This window comes from Aplidium turbinatum, chromosome 18 (assembly GCF_918807975.1).
Source record: "Aplidium turbinatum chromosome 18, kaAplTurb1.1, whole genome shotgun sequence".
In the NCBI taxonomy this organism is placed as follows: domain Eukaryota; kingdom Metazoa; phylum Chordata; class Ascidiacea; order Aplousobranchia; family Polyclinidae; genus Aplidium; species Aplidium turbinatum.
The window spans coordinates 11,656,789-11,674,258 of NC_137489.1; the positions used below are offsets into that span (position 1 = coordinate 11,656,789).

Here is a 17,470-nt window from a genome sequence, read left to right on the forward strand (position 1 = left end):
GACATGGTTGACCCCAGTAACTTCAAGGGGTCAAACCTTTTGTACCTTATGGGGTGAAATCTTCTGTCGTAGGCTCCCAGACTAAAAGGGAAGCCTGTGGTTCGTAGAGCTAAAGTTGCCGTCTGCAACTATGATGAGAGTACGGGGAAAGTGAAAGTAGACTACGTGTTGAGGGATATTTTGTGCTTCGCCCCCGTAAAGAACACCTAAGTGTTAGGGTTTGAGCCTGGTTTTGTCTGCGGTGGCCGACCCTTGTCTGAGCCCAGAACAGTCGGTTATTATCGCAACCATTGTATATAGCGTCATTTTAGCGTGTACCTATGGTACCAATTTCATGTATCGTCGTGTATTATTCTTATTGTTGTTCATTCTTTGCATGCCCTTTGTATTTACGTATTAACTTAACGTGAATGATTCAAACAATTTGTGTATCGTGTGTTTTTATTCATTGGCTCACAATTGTCGTCAATTCTTTTTTAGGTATGCCATGTCAGACTGTCATAACTAGGGGCCGCTCTGTTCCAGCCAATTGTTCACCAAATCAAACGTCATATAAAAACCGTTATGGTCTACTTAACCTAGCTGGCATCTTACGTCATGGAAATTGCTAGAAAATGTCCAAATATTGCACCATCGGTCGTAAGACCTGATGAAATATTGCATCATTGCCTTTCAACACCTGTTTGAATTGCGTGACAATGTCTTTCACTATTGCGTCACAGTACTGCGTACGTGAGTTTGAGATATTGCTATCTATTCTGGTCATTCGTGAAATGGTTGCTTGAGAGTTAGTCGCACATTTAACAGTTGGCTTAGTGCTTGCTAGCTGGACAAAAATTCCGTCTTTATCTAAGTAGTTTGTATTGTAGTGACAGTTTTTAGAGGCGTACGGTGTTGCGTCCCATTTTCGATAGCCGCGGGCTAATTTTACAGAAATACAATTTTGAAAAGACGTTTCAAAAGAGTGTTTGTTTTTCGGTCATTACATACAGACGAACGGATTCGGGAATCTTACATTACAATTTTCCAACGAAGAGATTATGGTTTACCGCTGTGACCAAATATACATATTACAATAGGCACATACAGTTAGTTACAATACATCAAAAAAGGTTCTGGAACTCCACAGTTCATCATCTTGATCTAGACGGCGTTCTCGTCCTCACCTTCAAACGGAACAATGACGCAAAGTTTGGTGATTGGACGTTTGAGTGTTCCTGTCGAAGTTTTGACCATGACCACTCTCACATTTCCGAATTTATCGGGAAATGTCTCTGTAATCCTACCAAGCGGCCATTTTTGTCGCGGTGTTAAAGTGTCACTGAGCAATACAATGTCTCCCGTTTTAATGTTGGCATTCCTGGAACGCCGTTTTGGTCGAGAAATTATCGATCGGGGGTATTCCTGTACCCATCTTCTCCAGAAACAGTCGGCGAGATACTGCACAGCCCGATATCGGTCACTATGCAAGCAGTCCTTTTCGGTTGAATATAGCGGGGGCAAACTGGGGTTGGTATTTAATTTTAACAAGTGATTAGGTGTCATGGGTAGATCTTCATCTGCGCCGAGTTTAACTTCAGTTAGTGGCCTGGAGTTTACGATGTCCTCAACTTCAAGCAAGAGAGTGTGAAGAGTGTCATCATCTAATGGGCGCTTTGGTAAAATATGTAGAAGTAGGCTACTTGGCGGACGGTTCTTATCATTCTTTCCCATCCACCCCCCATATGGCTTGCTAGGGGTGGGTTAAATTCCCATTCGACTCCTTCCTGTCGAAGATAATCGTGAATTTGTTTTTTGTTCCAATTTTGAAGTTCTCTTTTCAGCGTTCTGTGGCAACCGACGAAGTTACTTCCATTGTCAGAAAAGATCTTGGTAATTGGTCCACGGCGAGCTGGTTGGTAGTAAGTTGATGAGTTGGTAGTTAAATCTGGCGCCAACTCTAGATGTATGGCTCTAGTAGTTAAGCAAGTAAACAGGCAGCCGTATCTTTTCACTTCACTTCTCCTTTGGCGGACGATTATTGGTCCAAAGTAGTCAACGCCAGTAGCCTACTGTTGCGAAATGGAGGCTCTGAAATTTGAAGTCGTGCTTCTGGAAGTTCAGCCATAAATTGCACTCCTGGCTTTGCGGTTCTACGTCGACAGGGTAAACACCTGTTCAGTATTTTTCGAACAGCAACTTTTTCATTCAGAATCCAGTATTTATGAGCCAGCAGGTTGATTGTGTGAGATGCACCAAAGTGCTTCGCTTTTTCAGCGTGGAAATAGTCGATGATCAAATCCGTTAGGTGTCGACTCGGAGCAAGTATGGCTGGATGTTTTGTTTCATAAGGTAAGTTTGCCTTGTCAAGTCTCCCTCAGACTCGAAGGGTGTTACCGTCCAGGATTGGGTTTAACTTCTCCATCGGCGCGAGTTGAGTCTTTGATTGTTTTGGTCGTTGTCCTTTTGGCAGTGACAAGAACCATACCGGAAAGACTTGGCGTTGTTTGTAACGTACCAACTCGTTTTCAGCGAACTGGAGTTCAGACACTTGGATCGGATTTTGGGTGAGGTTTGAAGTGATTTCGTCGCCACGTATTCGAGCAAGCAGGTAAGCCTTGACTCGTAGTAACCACGCTGTAGCAAGCTTTAAGTGGTGCAGTGACGAAAAGTAGGAGATGAGTACATCAGTTCCTGTTGAAGATTTGTTAGTTGTACCAATAGTGAACGAAGTTACCTTTTGGCGCCGTTCAGGTTGAAACTTGGTGTAGATGTCGTCATGTTGTGGCGGCTTAACGGATTGTTGAGGCCATTCGGTTGGAGGCTTCTTTAAAAAGTCTGGCCCATTTAGCCAATGACCAGATTCCAGTAGGGCTTCAGCCGTCATACCTCGAGATGCCTGATCTGCTGGGTTAAGGGCCGTTGGTACATGATGCCAGTCGTACATTTTGGTATGACCTAGAATTTTCTGCAGGCGATTGCGAATGAAGGTTGGAAAACGTTTCGTATCAGCGTACAAGCTTTGCAGGACAATCATGGAATCTGTCCAAAAAATGCATGGACAATCACTTAACTCGAGCTCTTGTTTAACGGTCCGAGCCAGGTTGACGGTGTCCAAAGCAGCTTCTAATTCTAGGCGTGGGATCGTGTGTCTTCCAGCGCCGGGTAGAAGGGATTTTCCTGTAACAAGACTGCAAAGAACGGTTGAATCAGGTAATATTGAACGTAGATAACACACGGAACCCCTAGCTAATGTTGAAGCGTCGGAGAAGAAGTGGAGTTGAACTTCCGGGGTCGCAGTGGTGGACTTCAGCTTGTAGCAGCGAGGTATACGAATCTCTTTTAGACGTTCTAAAGTGTTTTCTCATGATCTCCACCTTTTTAGAGTGTTTGGTTCAGCATGGTCGTCCCACCCTACCTTTGCTAGACAAAGTTCACTGTATATGAGTCTAGCTTCAAGAACTACTGGGGCTACTAATCCCAATGGATCAAACAATGCATTTGTAACTGATAGCACTTGCCTTTTAGTCAACGGTTTTGTAGACGGCTCTACGTTGAATCAAAATTCGTCGGTTTGTACGTCCCATTCCATGCCCAGGATGCGTTGCTTTGGTCCTTCTCCAGGCAGCTGGTTCTTTATCGATTTGGACTTTTCTTCATCAGGGATAGAATTCATTACCTTATCGCTGGTGGATAGCCATTTTGTTAGCTTGAACCCAGACATGCCAAGGATTGCTCGTAAGTCTTTTACGAGCTTACATGCACTTTCATCGTTTTCAGCTGTTAACAGAGCATCGTCGACGTAGAATGACGTCAGTAAGGTTTGAGCGACGTGAGGATCAAACAACTTTTCATGCTCTCGAGCGGTTTCACGCAAGCAGAATGTTGCTACGGAAGGAGAGCATTTTGCTCCAAACAAATGTACCTTTGTTCTGTACACGGTGGGTTCACGCGTTAGATCGCCGCCCTTCCACCAATAGAAACGCAATGCATCGCGATCACGTGGTGAAACTTTTACTTGGTGAAACATTACTTCAATGTCAGAGACTATTGCAATTCGGCCCTTGCGAAATCGCATTAATACACCGACCAAAGAATTGTTTAGGTCGGGACCAGACATGAGGTAATCGTTTAAACATCGATTGTGAGAAGTAGCAGCGCAATCAAATACCACACGTACCTTGTCTGGCTTTTTTGGGTTGATAACTGGGTGATGCGGTACGGTATATGCCATTTCCGATTAATGTTGTTGATGTCGTCTTCTGGAACTTCTTCGGTGTAGCCCTTCTCCAGATTTGACTCCATTTGAGCGACGTTTACATGCGTTTTCTTTAGAAATTTAAATCTCAACTTATGACAGTTCAATGAATCATAACATCAAAAGTGGGCACTTTTGGACAACAGTTCTTGTGTGAAAGTGATTCAGCATAAAATTATCTTTCTAATAAGGTATAAAACATCAATTTGGATGCTTTGGACTACTTGACGTCCGCTACACACATGTCAGTTGAGACTGTTAACAAGTCACCAAAGGCAGAGCACTCACTGGGGGTCTAAGAAGCCTCTCCTAGAAATTTAAAAAAAAGTACCGGTACTTTAAATTAGTGCATTTAGAGAATACTTTCAGCCTAAATCAACAGTAAAATGCTGTCAAATAATGTTGTAACAGAAGGCGAAATATTTATTCAAAATTTTTAGAGAAAGAGAAGTTGCTCCCTTTTCCCCTGATTACGCCTTCAAGTATCTTTGAATTTAAATCCTGGCCTGGTTGCCACCCTGGACATATAATAAATTTGAGTTATAAAACTGTTCAACCATTTAACCCATTTTCATCTGGCAACTCTGGTTGTCACTTACATAATACGTAACCATTGCATATTGCATAACCAAACAAATGCAATGTCGGCGACTCTGCTTGGCCCAACAGAACTGCAAAACAAAAAATGCGTTCAAAAATGTCCTTGAGCCATCATCAGAGGTCAGTTGTAGCAAAACTTTGCGATTTGTATAGTTTTAAACAAACTAAAATATTTTTAGTGTTAACAAGTTTTATGCAAAACTGACTAGGGTAGCCTACTAGTGACAGCTTTAGTGAACTTTTACTTGGTCTTTTGCTGCTATTCTTGCAAACCAGCCTGTAATATTTGCGTTGGTGATGATTGTACAGTTTTTTCTCCAACAGACCTGAATGAACTGAACTACTTTATCGTAGAAAAGGCTTTATTTATGCCCCCCCCCCCCCCCGCACTTTTTCAAAGTAAACAGCAAAGTTATTGCTTTCCAGGTCTAAATTGGAATCAAGAATAGCTAGATTTAAAAAAATTAAGAAAGTAGTTTATTTGTGGTCATTTCAGACCAAACGTTTTTGAAATAGATGAAGAACTCGATGAGAAAATACAATTCAAAGAAACCTTGATTTATGCTTAGACTTAGAATTTAAACTACATTATGGGTACAGTATATACTTAGAATTTAAACAACATTAGAATAAGTCAGACGCATTTGTCACATACGGTACATTTTTCTATAATCTATAAAGATAAAAATGCCAATATTACAAATCTGAATCAAAGTGTCATTCCACCATAACAGCACTAGAGCCCGCCTTGCCACATACATCATAATAGACATTGTGACGCACTTGAGCTAATGTGTTTTTCATGACTTTGCTGCTCAAGCGATGGAATGATAGCATGTCACTTTGATCTTGATTGTTTTGTGATATTTTTTTGCATGAGGTTGATAAGAGCGTACCGGTAGTTCTTTCATTTGCTGAAAAAGGCTGTTTGACAAACTAGAATTTTTGGCACAACTGAAGATTAGATTAGAATTATAATTAGTGAAAACAAGCTTTCACCAAATTAGGTTAGAATTGGAATTATTGACGTTTCCCTCTAATTCGTAATTATTTGTCCAAGTCTGTCGAATGGGTACATTGATCTGAAGTCAAAAACTACTAAATTAAGTAGTTTATGTAAAAAATTAAAAAATATCATTGCAGTAACAAAATTGATACAATGCAAGACGAATTATTTCAGAGCAGACAATTTTTTATTCTGAGAATAACAGAATGAGCAATGGTGAGAGCAATATGTGGAGTAAAAACCAGAAGGGAGAAAACGACAGGGCAACTAATGGATATGCTTAAGATGAGGGAGACTGTTGAACAACTTTCCCTCAAAGAGACTAAAAAGGGAGGAAGGAAGTTTTCTTCGAAAGGCATTGACTTTCAAGGTACCGTAAATCAGAAAAGGAAACGAGGACGTCCAAAAAAAACAAAAAAACATGGAAGTAACAGGTGAAGAATGAGGCAAACAAAGTCGGACTAAAGGAAGACAATGTGATGGAGAATAGGAGTGAATGCAATCGCTGCAAGGAAAGAACTGGCCACCCCACTAGTGGGACAAACCGAATTTGGATAATGATGATGACGTTGAACTATTGGTCAGTTTATTTAAGCAACACCCTTTTGTTCATAAAATATCAACTTCAAATGGAAGAATCTTGATAAAGTAAATAAAGAGTTACAGCATTAAATATTGGCTGTGGCTATATTTACACTATATAGTGTAAAAATAGCCTCAACAGTGTTGCCAGATAAGGAATTCTGCCCTAATTTGAGAAAAGTTTAAAGCTGTTGAAAACAGAAACTTGTTTTTTGGAATTTTTTAGTCCTGGGCAAAAATCAAAACCCTAAAATAATTCCTAACTCTAGCCCTTACCTTAACCCTTCCTAACTTTAATCCTGACTCTGGCAACACTTCATTGTGTAACAATAGCCACTTCCTTAAATATTCCCCTCTTCCAAACTGAACTTGTACCGTTCATCTAATATGAACTTTGGACTTGCACTTAACCACAACTAAATTGAGATAATCAAAATTATGGGGTACGGGTAGTCGGGTACTGTACCTGATTTTGTGCCAACAGTTTTTGTTTAATTTTTTTTCTGGTAGGCTACTAACTTTATGCACATCTAAATGCTATGTCTAAATGTAGAAAAAAATAAGCTGGTGGTGTTGTCATCAGGTGATATTATTCTGATTGATTCAAAGGTCAACATGAGGAAAATGTTAGCCTTTGAAACTATTTGTAAGTTGTCAGTTTTCATAGTAATTTAAAGTTTTTATACTTAGAAATAACTTAGTTATAGACGTTTTAAACAACTGTAGTAATTTTGAGTAAACTTGACTTGTTAGTTCAGCAGAGTATTTAAATACATCTTTTTATCAGCTGGGTGGTTTGAAAGATAGTTTATTCATCAAAACCATCAAAGACTTTGTAACATTCAGCCAGAAGAGCTAGCCAGGTTAAAATGTTAAATCTTCAATTTTGCTCATTGTTCTGCTGTATATTCCACAAACCTTAGACAGACCAACAGTTTTCAAAGTTATTTAATTAGTGTTTGTCATACGTACTACTACTACACTGTAACAACTATGCAGGCCATAGTGACAGGCTTATGTTAAATGGTAGATCAGTTATTGTAGTAGCAATGCCATGAAGCAATCTAACTGCTCATTTTCTGTTGAGACTAAGACTAAGTTCAGTAAGACACAGTCTCATGCTTTTGGTATTGAGTTGAACTAAAATTCTTCCAAATGTTGGTAAATAGCTCTCATTATTGGTACAGCTTCATAGCTTTGACACATCGACGGAAATCATGGAATGGAGAATCTTTAAGCAAAACGAGCAGTGTGAATAAATGCATTCTCAGTATTGTTCTAAATTTTCAATAATTTACAAACTATTTTTTGGCAGCATTGGTTGTTTACTGAAAATCAAACGGTGGTTTGAAGAATTCTTTTAACATTAAATTACATTTAGCCTTTATATATATATATACAGCTACCGCAAAATGACTTCGGACCTTTTTGCGTACAGCAAAATTCGCGCCAGTTTGTAGCTGTGCATTATACGACTAGATCATACGACTAACATTAAGCATTATGACAAACAATGCAAAGATTGCGAAAAATGTGATGAAGATTTTAATATTTACAAAATATTAAGAATGGTCGATTGTTTTTATTGAAAGGTTTCATTGTATACAAAATGTTAGTTTTTCTTGAAAATTTTAGAAAGGTCCAAAGTCATTTTGCGGTAGCTGTATATGTCTAAGTATTTTTTGGTTATGAAAAGAAAAGAAAAATGCTCTTCATTAACGTCATAGTAATATCTTCTTTTTTTTTAGGTTTAATTGTGCAAAAGGTTTTTAAAATAATATGGCAAGCCATAAAGTTGCTGTTGTTTCTGGAAGCAACAAAGGCATTGGGCTTGCAATAGTTCGTGCATTGTGCTCTAAGTTTAATGGTGAGGTATTTTTAACTTCAAGAAATGTTGACAAAGGTAAGGAAGCTGTAAAAAAGATTGAAGAGGAAGGTCTAAAAGTTAAATATCATCAATTGGATATTGACAATGAAGATAGCGTCAATCGTTTACGAGATTACATGGTGGAACATCGTGGAGGAATAGATGTGTTAATCAATAACGCTGGAATAGCTTTTCAACAAACAGATAAAACACCTTTTGCAGCACAAGCAAAAGCTACAGTTGGCACCAACTTTTTTGGCACGTTGCAAACATCAAAGACTTTGCTTCCAATTGTAAAACCAAATGGAAGAGTGGTCAATGTGTCTGGTATGGTGAGTCCCATGAGTTTGAAAAAATGTAAAGCCGAATTACAGGAAGAATTCCGATCTGATACAATTACCGAAGAGCAACTGGTCAAGCGAATGAATGAATTTGTAGCTTCAGCTGAAAAAGGAACTCATCTTAAAGATGGTTGGCCGAGTATGGCTTATGGAATATCTAAACTTGGTGTAACTGTGATGAGTCGTATTCATGCCAGATGGTTGAGAGAACAAGGAAAGAATGATATTTTGTTGAACACTTGTTGTCCTGGCTGGGTTAGAACCGACATGACAAGTCCAAAAGCAACTAAATCACCAGATGAAGGAGCACAAACACCAGTTTACTTGGCTTTACTACCAATTGGAGCAAGTGAACCCCATGGTCAATATGTTTCTGAAAAAACTGTACGGCCTTGGTAGTTTATAATGTAAAAAGTTTCTTCCATTCAAGCCATGAATCATTTCATGCAATAGTATAAATATAGGTTTCAAAATACAATGTGAACAAACGAAACCAACTGACAACACGCCATTTTTTTAGCCATTTTTCTTGCCCTTGTCGAGTCATCTAAAGAATCCATTGGCTATAAAAGAAATGCTAGAGTAGGGGTTCGCAAATATTTGTTGGCTCAACCCTAGAAAATGGTTCTAATCCTTGTGACCCAAACGTTCTGGCAGCGTATAATTTTGAAAAAAATACTTTGCAATTGTATATCAACTTCAAGACTACTGTTAACAGCTGCAGCTCATTAACACCAGCTTGTATGAAACTTTGCACAATACACATAAAAGAGTAAATGATTGTATATATTTGTTTTTTATGCTGACACTTATGGTTATTATTGTGGTTGTGGTTATTACGGTATATTATTATGTTTTTTTTTCTGATTATTCTGTGTTCCGAACACAACAAACTGATTTGTTTTTGGTTTGTGACAATGCAGAAAACGTCTTTTTACATAAATTGGTAGCTCCAAATGGTAAATGACATTCATTTAGGGATGGTAGAATGTAGGGAATTGCTCACTTGAAAGTAAGGTGGACAACTGGATGGTCGCAGTGTTATGACAAAATTTGGTGCAAACTACAGCTTGAGGTCTACTGCAATATGTAGCATACCCAGGTACAGCGCATATGACCTGTCTAGTGTCCAAGTCCATGTGTGTACAAAGTGTGTATCGCCAAAATAAATGTAGGAAACATATTGTGATATCATGTGCATTTAATAGTATTCAAGTCACCATAATGCAGGGGTGGACTTCACGCAACAGCGGTATCGGTAGGTAGCCTCATACTGCTGCAGTAGGGTTTTGCTGCAGATATTCTAGTACCCAAAATTTCAAAGAAAATATAGTAATTCATGTGTTGAGAATGAACTTACGTAAAAGAAAATGTTTTGCAGTTCTGCTAATTCTTGAACTTCTTAGTGACCCTCCGGCCTCCAATTGTACATTTTGCAAGAAAAATCGGTAAAGTGAGTCGTCCCGGTATTCCACTGTCCTACATTTATTGCAGGTTGCAGCCTACCTAACATGATGTCAAATGATGTGTTTGTTTATTTTTATAAATTGTGATTTTCTGGTGACTAAGCAGTCATAACACCAAGAGCAGTTGAGTAAATTTTTCATTGTGATGACGATTTCCAGCTTAATGATTTCGTTGTTCTTCCAGTCAATTTCGTATATTACTATAACTACAACTTAGGGCTACACTAGTTATTTTATATTGACAATATGGCTGTTCAACGTTGAGTAACAATGCAGTAATAACTGTAAGCTCTTGCTCCATAACATCTTAAAAATCTCTGTGGTAGAAAACATACATATTTACCCAATTAAGTTTAGATAGGTCAGCCATTAGAAAATTTGTACTACGGTCTACGGTACCAGTAATGTGTATTGCTCGAACATAAAAATGCTAAAGAATGGTTCAACAGTTAAGTAAATGATTAGGCTGCGCCTTTGCTTTCACTCGTTTTGTTGCTTAATGTGTCATTTGTTTACTTTTATTTGTGCATTTTTTTGCCCAAAACAGTATGCTATATGCAGTGGCGTACGCAGGATTTTCTCAAGGGGAGGGGGCCATTAACAGTAGCATAGCTAGGAATTTTGAAAGGGGGGGATTTCACGGCCGGCGGGCGAAGCCCGACGGCGTTTTCGCGTGAGACGACACCCAGCGGCGGGGGTCTGGGGGGCCTCCCCCAGAAAATTTTGAAAAATTACTTTGAATTTGGTGCATTCTGAGAGCATTTTCAACAAAAATGTGGGTATGATGGTGCTGTCAGGTGGCATAGCAAAAGGATAAGATCATGTTTTCTTCGGCATTTTTCAGAAATAAAGCTAAGTCTCTATGTTTTCTTGTTGCTAATTCCTGGCCGAGATGTTTGAATGTTTGGTATTGGCAAAACTCGCTTTTTTAATGCAGTTTTGTTTAAAATTAGGCTAGTTTTTTTAGACTGAAAGCATCATTCCCAAGCATAAAGCGACTGAAAGCATCATTCTCAATATCGTGACGTCACACGCGTGCCAAAGGGGAGTTGTAACCCCCAACCCCCCCCCCCATGGCTACGCCACTGGCCATTGATATCCCAGACGTCTTCATGATATCCCAGTATGGTTTTAGTTGAGACTTTATCCATTTCTTTCTCACTATAATAGGCTTACAGAACATTATGCTACATTGGCATACCTGGGGTGGGGTAGGTGGATTGGGCCATGTATTTCGTATTGGCTTAGTCTATAAAACAACATTGTTAACTGCTTTGACAGTGCAATCCAAAACATATTAAATGCCTTAATCTACGTCGTTAACTACTAAAACATTTTTAAGGGGGGTGCATGGCCCAATGGCCCCCCTGCGTACGCTAGTGGCTATATGGTTGATACCAAAACATAGTCTAAGCTGTAATAATTATATACAGTAATTAATTACAACAATTATTGTTAATATTTAAGCTCTCGCAGTTTTCATAAGAACGTTTGCTAGCCACAGGTTCTTTATTCATGTTTTGTGTACTATGTATTGCTAGAATTTCTAGAAAGAATTGTGCCCGAGACCGTACTTGAAAATTGACTTTATTATAGTGTATAAAGTCATTTCATATAATGTCTATGAGGTTTATATCATTTCAAGATCTTTTCAAAAACCCACTCTGTCGCTTCAAATTAAATAACGGGCTGCCACCTGCGTGCTTCCAAGTTGAAAAAATATTGGCTTACTGATTGCCTAGACCAGGGGTTCTTAAACTGGGGTCCATGGACCCCCAAGGGGTACGCGGACTAGTTTTAGGGGGTCCATGAAGGCCCAATGGAAATCTTAGTGTACTGTATAATGACAAAAATGGAATACATTTTTCAACAGAAAAGAGATTAAGTTCAAACAACGCTGATGATTTCTAGTTTGGCGTTTCCTGATAATTGTTATCGCATTGTAGAAGAAGAAGTTCTTTTATTTTGCATCAACAGCACATGTGGAAAAAATAATACAAGATTACAATGTGAACTAGGTTGTTTTAATGTTTGCTGATGATGATGGGAGTGGCAGAAGGACCGTAGCCTACTGTTTTTTTTGTTACGTACGTTTATTACGTTATTCATTAAAAATGTCTTTCAATTCGAAAAGTATTGGCGATTTTTAGAGTTCATTGATGCAAGCATATCCTCTTTTGGTAAAGAGAGCCATGGCTGCTATAATTCTTTTTGCGACTGCATATTTATGTGAGTCAGGATTTTCATCCTTCCTAACCATCAAAACAAAGAGTCAAAACCGGTTGGATGCAAAGGATGACATGCGTGTTGCTGTTGTCCTATCAAAGGCGAAGCCACAATTTCATGTTCTTGTTGAAGACAAACAGCAGCTTCCTTCACATTAATGAAATTAAATCGAAGATATTGAAAAACAATCTGCATTCGCTATTTCTTAAATTTAATAAAACATAAATTTTGTCACCAATTCAATTTAATTTTATTGCCACAAAGGGGGTCCAAGCCAACTAAATTTTTGTTTAAAGGGGTCCGCGTTAAAAATAAGTTTAAGAACCCCTGGCCTAGACAGTGTGAAGTGTGAATCATTATTCTCAGACGTTATTTTATCTTACTTATGATTATTTTATTTTATTCTTTTTACCAATAATCATCATTAAAGCAAATTATCAAAAAAATTATGTTGCATAAAAAATCTACTAATTTTAAGCAACTTTAATGTCTAAGTTTAAACAAAACAAATCTATTGATGATATTGTTGGAAGTTTTTTAATTTAATTGCGAAACTAAGTAATGTAGCTTATGTTGAGTACGATATTGTCACTTTTCGCTAAAAATGTTAAGTTTTTACACTGAATTACAAGTCAATACCTTTACATTTATACACAACGTATTACATTAGTCAATATTGTGCAATGTTAAGTGTTTTCACACAGGGATATCTAAAGAAGGGGATACGAAGGATTTTATTACGTCTGACAATAGAAGGGCTTTTGTTTATCGTAAATAATCTGTGTTTATCGTAAAATGACAATTGGCATCGATAGTAGTTTAATAAATCTTGTTATGATAACTTGCATTGCGCTATTAGCATCAGGCCTGGATATTCACAGCATGCTCATGGTTGCTTGTTAATTCAACTACCCATATACTTGCTTTACATCTAGCCTACTGCAAAGGCTTTGTTAAAAAAAAAAACAGCTTACTGGTAACTTTTCAATTGTCTTTCCAAACAAGTATTCTTTAAATATGCTCTACGTAACATTTGCTAACTGTCTTCTGTAGCTCATTGTACCAGCTGCACTGCAAAACTTTCTACGATTTTAAAAAGAACCACATGTTTAAAGCACTACAAACCAGGGAGTCAAACCGTTTGATTTTTCCGGTTCGGGTCCGGTTCTGGTTCAAAGATTGTTTCAAAATTTGGTTCAGTTCCGGTTCAGGTTCGAAGAAACTTAAAACCGGTTTTATAAGTTCCGGTTCGGGTCCGATAAAATTAGGCCTAGGCCTACTATTGCCCAACTACTAACTAGCCCAATTGGGCGTGAAAACCGCAAGGTTGGCAACACTGATCTCAACACTGCTTTGCTCAATTAACTTGTCTTTGTTGTTTGTTGCACAAGTTACAATCAAACTATATTGTCTATGATGTCACAGAACAGAAGTTGTTTACCTCAAAAAATTCCTCTCCAAAGCATCGATGATAGTGGATCGTGTGTTACGGAATAGGCTATAATTCATCCGTACAATGTGGCCTCCAAGATAACAACATGCTACGTACAACTTCACTTACCACAATGCGAACAATGACGTAATGCTGGAGTGAACTGCTTTTTTCAACCGGTTCGGGTTCGGTTAGGGTTTAAGCTAACTCAAATTTTCGGTTCAGTTCCGGTTAAGGTTCAGACAAAATCGCACAAAAACCGGTTTACAAAAATCGGGTTCGGTTCGACTCCCTGCTACAAACTACCGCCCTTGGTAGTGTCATGAGAAAAAGGCAATCGCTGCGAGCCTTCATATCCCCTTCTCTTGATATCCCTGTTTTCACACAACTCAAATCAATACCGCACATTTAGAAAAATGCTAGTTATTGAAACTTCAAATAGTACGGTTGATTAGTTAAAAGGCTTTTTTGTTTTACCTTTATTTATTTGTTAAAGTGGTTAAAGTAGTTCAAATTTTGACTGTGAAAAGGAAAATTGTTTGTAGAGTACTTCATTAACGTAGCACAGTAGTTAAATTTTGTTTGTTGTTCTAGTTTCCTTGTTCAGAAGCTTTCAATTACAGTATGGCAAGTCATAAAGTTGCTGTTGTTTCTGGAAGCAACAAAGGCATTGGATTGGCGATAGTTCGGGCATTGTGTTCCAAATTTGATGGTGATGTCTTTCTTGCTTCGAGAAATGATGACAGGGGTAAGGAAGCTGTAAAAAAGATTGAAGGGGAAGGTCTTAAAGTGAAATATCATCAATTGGATATCGACGTTGAAGATAGCATCAACCGTTTAAGAGATTACATGGTAAAGCATTATGGAGGAATAGATGTGCTGATCAACAATGCTGGAATAGCTTTTAAAGCTGCAGATACAACGCCCTTTGCAACACAAGCAAAAGTTACCCTGAAGAGCAACTTTTTTGGTACTTTACAAACGTCAAAGATTTTACTTCCTATTATGAAATCAAATGGTAGAGTGGTCAATGTGTCTAGTATGATGAGTCCCAGGAGTTTGCAAAAATGTAAAGCCGAATTGCAAAAAGAATTCCGGTCTGACACAATTACTGAAGAGCAACTGGTCAAGCGAATGAATGAATTTGTAGCTTCGGCTGAAAAAGGAACTCATGTTGAAGACGGTTGGCCAAATAATACTTACGGAGTTTCTAAAATTGGTGTAACAGTGATGAGTCGTATTCATGCCAGATGGTTGAAAGAACAAGGAAAGAATGATATTTTGTTGAACGCTTGTTGTCCTGGCTGGGTTAGAACCGACATGGCAGGTCCCAAAGCGACTAAATCCCCAGATGAAGGCGCAGAAACACCAGTTTACTTGGCATTACTACCCACTGGAGCAAGTGAACCCCATGGTCAATTTGTTTCTGATAAAACTGTGCAGCCATGGTAACATGCTTGTGAAAGGTTTCTTCAATTCAAGCAATGAATTATGCCACGCAAAATCCTAATTAGCCCTGTAGATTTGAAAACAAAATGTTAATAAAAAAATTTGGTTCTGCTAGCTGCATTCAGTACTTTTATCTTGAATGGATATTTGTGTTCATATTTTTTTTATAACAACGTTATAGTATTTTTTACTAAATTTCTGTCTCCGGTGCTAGATGTTAAATATAAGAATGTAGGCTGAGCTTTTATCATGAGTAGAGGATCCAGGTGGCCACGTAGTCCTGTGCCCCCCCTCCAAAGAAAAACGAGTAATTTTTCCCTCGCCTTTCTTGCTCAATGACACTTCAGACATAAATACTAGCTTATTGTTGTGCCATGCAAAGAGTCTTCAGCGAGACACCTGTATTGAGCTGAATCTCATTATACTGTAGTAGCATTTTTTTCGCGCTGTTTAGCCTATCAAGTTTTTTCAGAACATCGTAAATATTTTGAGTACCAGTTTACTATTTGCACTGTTTTACAAGGCACAACATTCATTTATTATTGTAACAGCTGGAATGGCTAAGTTATATCACCAATCAGACAAGTAATATATTCTTCACATTTAAGCCTACAGCATATCTGTTTTTCGATTACTACAAAAATTTACTTGTCTTGTATTGTTTCACTCTTCAATTTTTGTTTTAAAACTGTGGTGGCACCCACAATTTTTGTACCACCCGCCTACTGTTGTGCAAGCCCATTTTTTCCAGATCCGCTACTGCTTGTCATGTTCCATAATAATAAAATTGCCACCCTAAAGTTCTTACCCCATGTTTTGTATGACATTGCCACGATTCCTGGACCGAACACGAACTCAAAAGAGCTGCAGAGACACCGTGCTTGAAATAGGACTTTACATCATGTCAATATTTCTTCAAAAACGCTTTCTGTCGCTGTAAATTTAACCACCGTATGCTTGCTTGTGTCCCTACTGCAAAAATTACTTTGTTTCATGTTTGACAAGCTTTAAGTATTATAATGAACGCCATAATCATTATGCTTCACTGAATAATGACAATAAATAAATGGCCCTCTATCGGCTAGCAGACATATGATATTACAGTGTGTATTTTCACTGCACCGATATGGAAAGGTGGTTTCCTTCAATAGATTTCCTGACATAGCCTAGGAAAAGGTTAATTTTCGGAGGTGCAAAAGTTTCCTTGCCCAAATATAAACATGTCCCGGAGTAAGAGTTTAAAGCAGTAGACTACTATAAACAGGTTGTTACTGCAACGCAAAAGTTGTATTATCTGTGAGGCCCTTGAGATGGTGCCCCCCCCCCCCTAGCACAGCACTGTGCATAACATATAATTTCAAAAAAAAAATCAAATTATGTCTTTAAAACAAATCTGGAAGCTGTTCAGTTCAAGTGAATTGACACAGCGATCTTTTATCATGCTACGAATTTCACAACCATCATCAAGAGTTTGATTGAACGTGAACTGAGTCAACAGCTGAACCTGATTGTTAAGTTAACCGATCTCTTTAGACTAATTCTTAAAGTTTTTGCAAATTTTGGTTGAGGCTGACTGGAAGGCATTGCCTGATTTTTGAGCTACCCTCCACTCAGAACCAAGATGGCGTAGGTTGCGATTATTTTACTTACAATAATTTTATTTTGTTCTCTTTACCAATAATCATCATTAAAGCAAATTATCAAAACAATTAGCCTATGTTGCATAAAAAGTCTACTAATTTTAACTTTTTAAGCAGCTTCAATGGTATGTTTAAGTTAAAACAAAGCAAACCCATTGATAAAGATAAACATAAAATTAAAATATGATATTATTTGTGATATTATATGATATTATTTGTAGTTTTTTTATTTTTTTATTGCGAAACTAAGTAATGTAGCTTATGTTGAGTACAATATTGTCAGTTTTTTACTAAAATGTTAAGTTTTCACACTGAATTTCAAGTCAATACCTTTGCATTTATACTATACACGTCGTATTACATTAGTCAATATTGTACAATGTTAGTGTTTTCACACTCAATTCAAATCAATACCGCACAATTAGAAATAAGCTAGTTTTTGAAAGTTCAATTAGTGTGGTTGATTAGTCAAAAGGCTTTTTTATTTTACCTTTATCTGTTTGTTAAAGTAGTTCAAATTGTGACTGTGACAAGGAAAATTGTTCGTGGAGTACTTCATTAACGTAGCACAGTAGTTAAATTTTGTTTGTTTTTCTAGTTTCCTTGTTCAGAAGCTTTCTATTA

At 37.8% G+C, this 17,470-nt stretch overlaps 1 protein-coding gene and 1 pseudogene across 1 annotated transcript; both read left to right on the forward strand.

Moving 5' to 3' along the window:
* The first annotated feature begins 8,194 nt into the window (after positions 1–8,194).
* On the forward strand, positions 8,195–10,666 carry LOC145787368 (carbonyl reductase [NADPH] 1 pseudogene; annotated as a pseudogene).
* A 252-nt stretch (positions 10,667–10,918) lies between these two features.
* LOC145787367 (carbonyl reductase [NADPH] 1-like) lies at positions 10,919–17,444 on the forward strand. The gene has a single exon (XM_082599100.1). The coding sequence runs from the start codon at positions 14,382–14,384 to the stop codon at positions 15,207–15,209; it is 828 nt and encodes a 275-aa protein (XP_082455226.1). The 5' UTR covers positions 10,919–14,381; the 3' UTR covers positions 15,210–17,444.
* The last annotated feature ends 26 nt before the right edge of the window (positions 17,445–17,470 follow it).

Excerpts from the sequence above, each read along its gene's own strand:
- LOC145787367 (XM_082599100.1), top strand. The coding sequence starts at position 14,382 with ATGGCAAGTCATAAAGTTGCTGTTGTTTCTGGAAGCAACAAAGGCATT.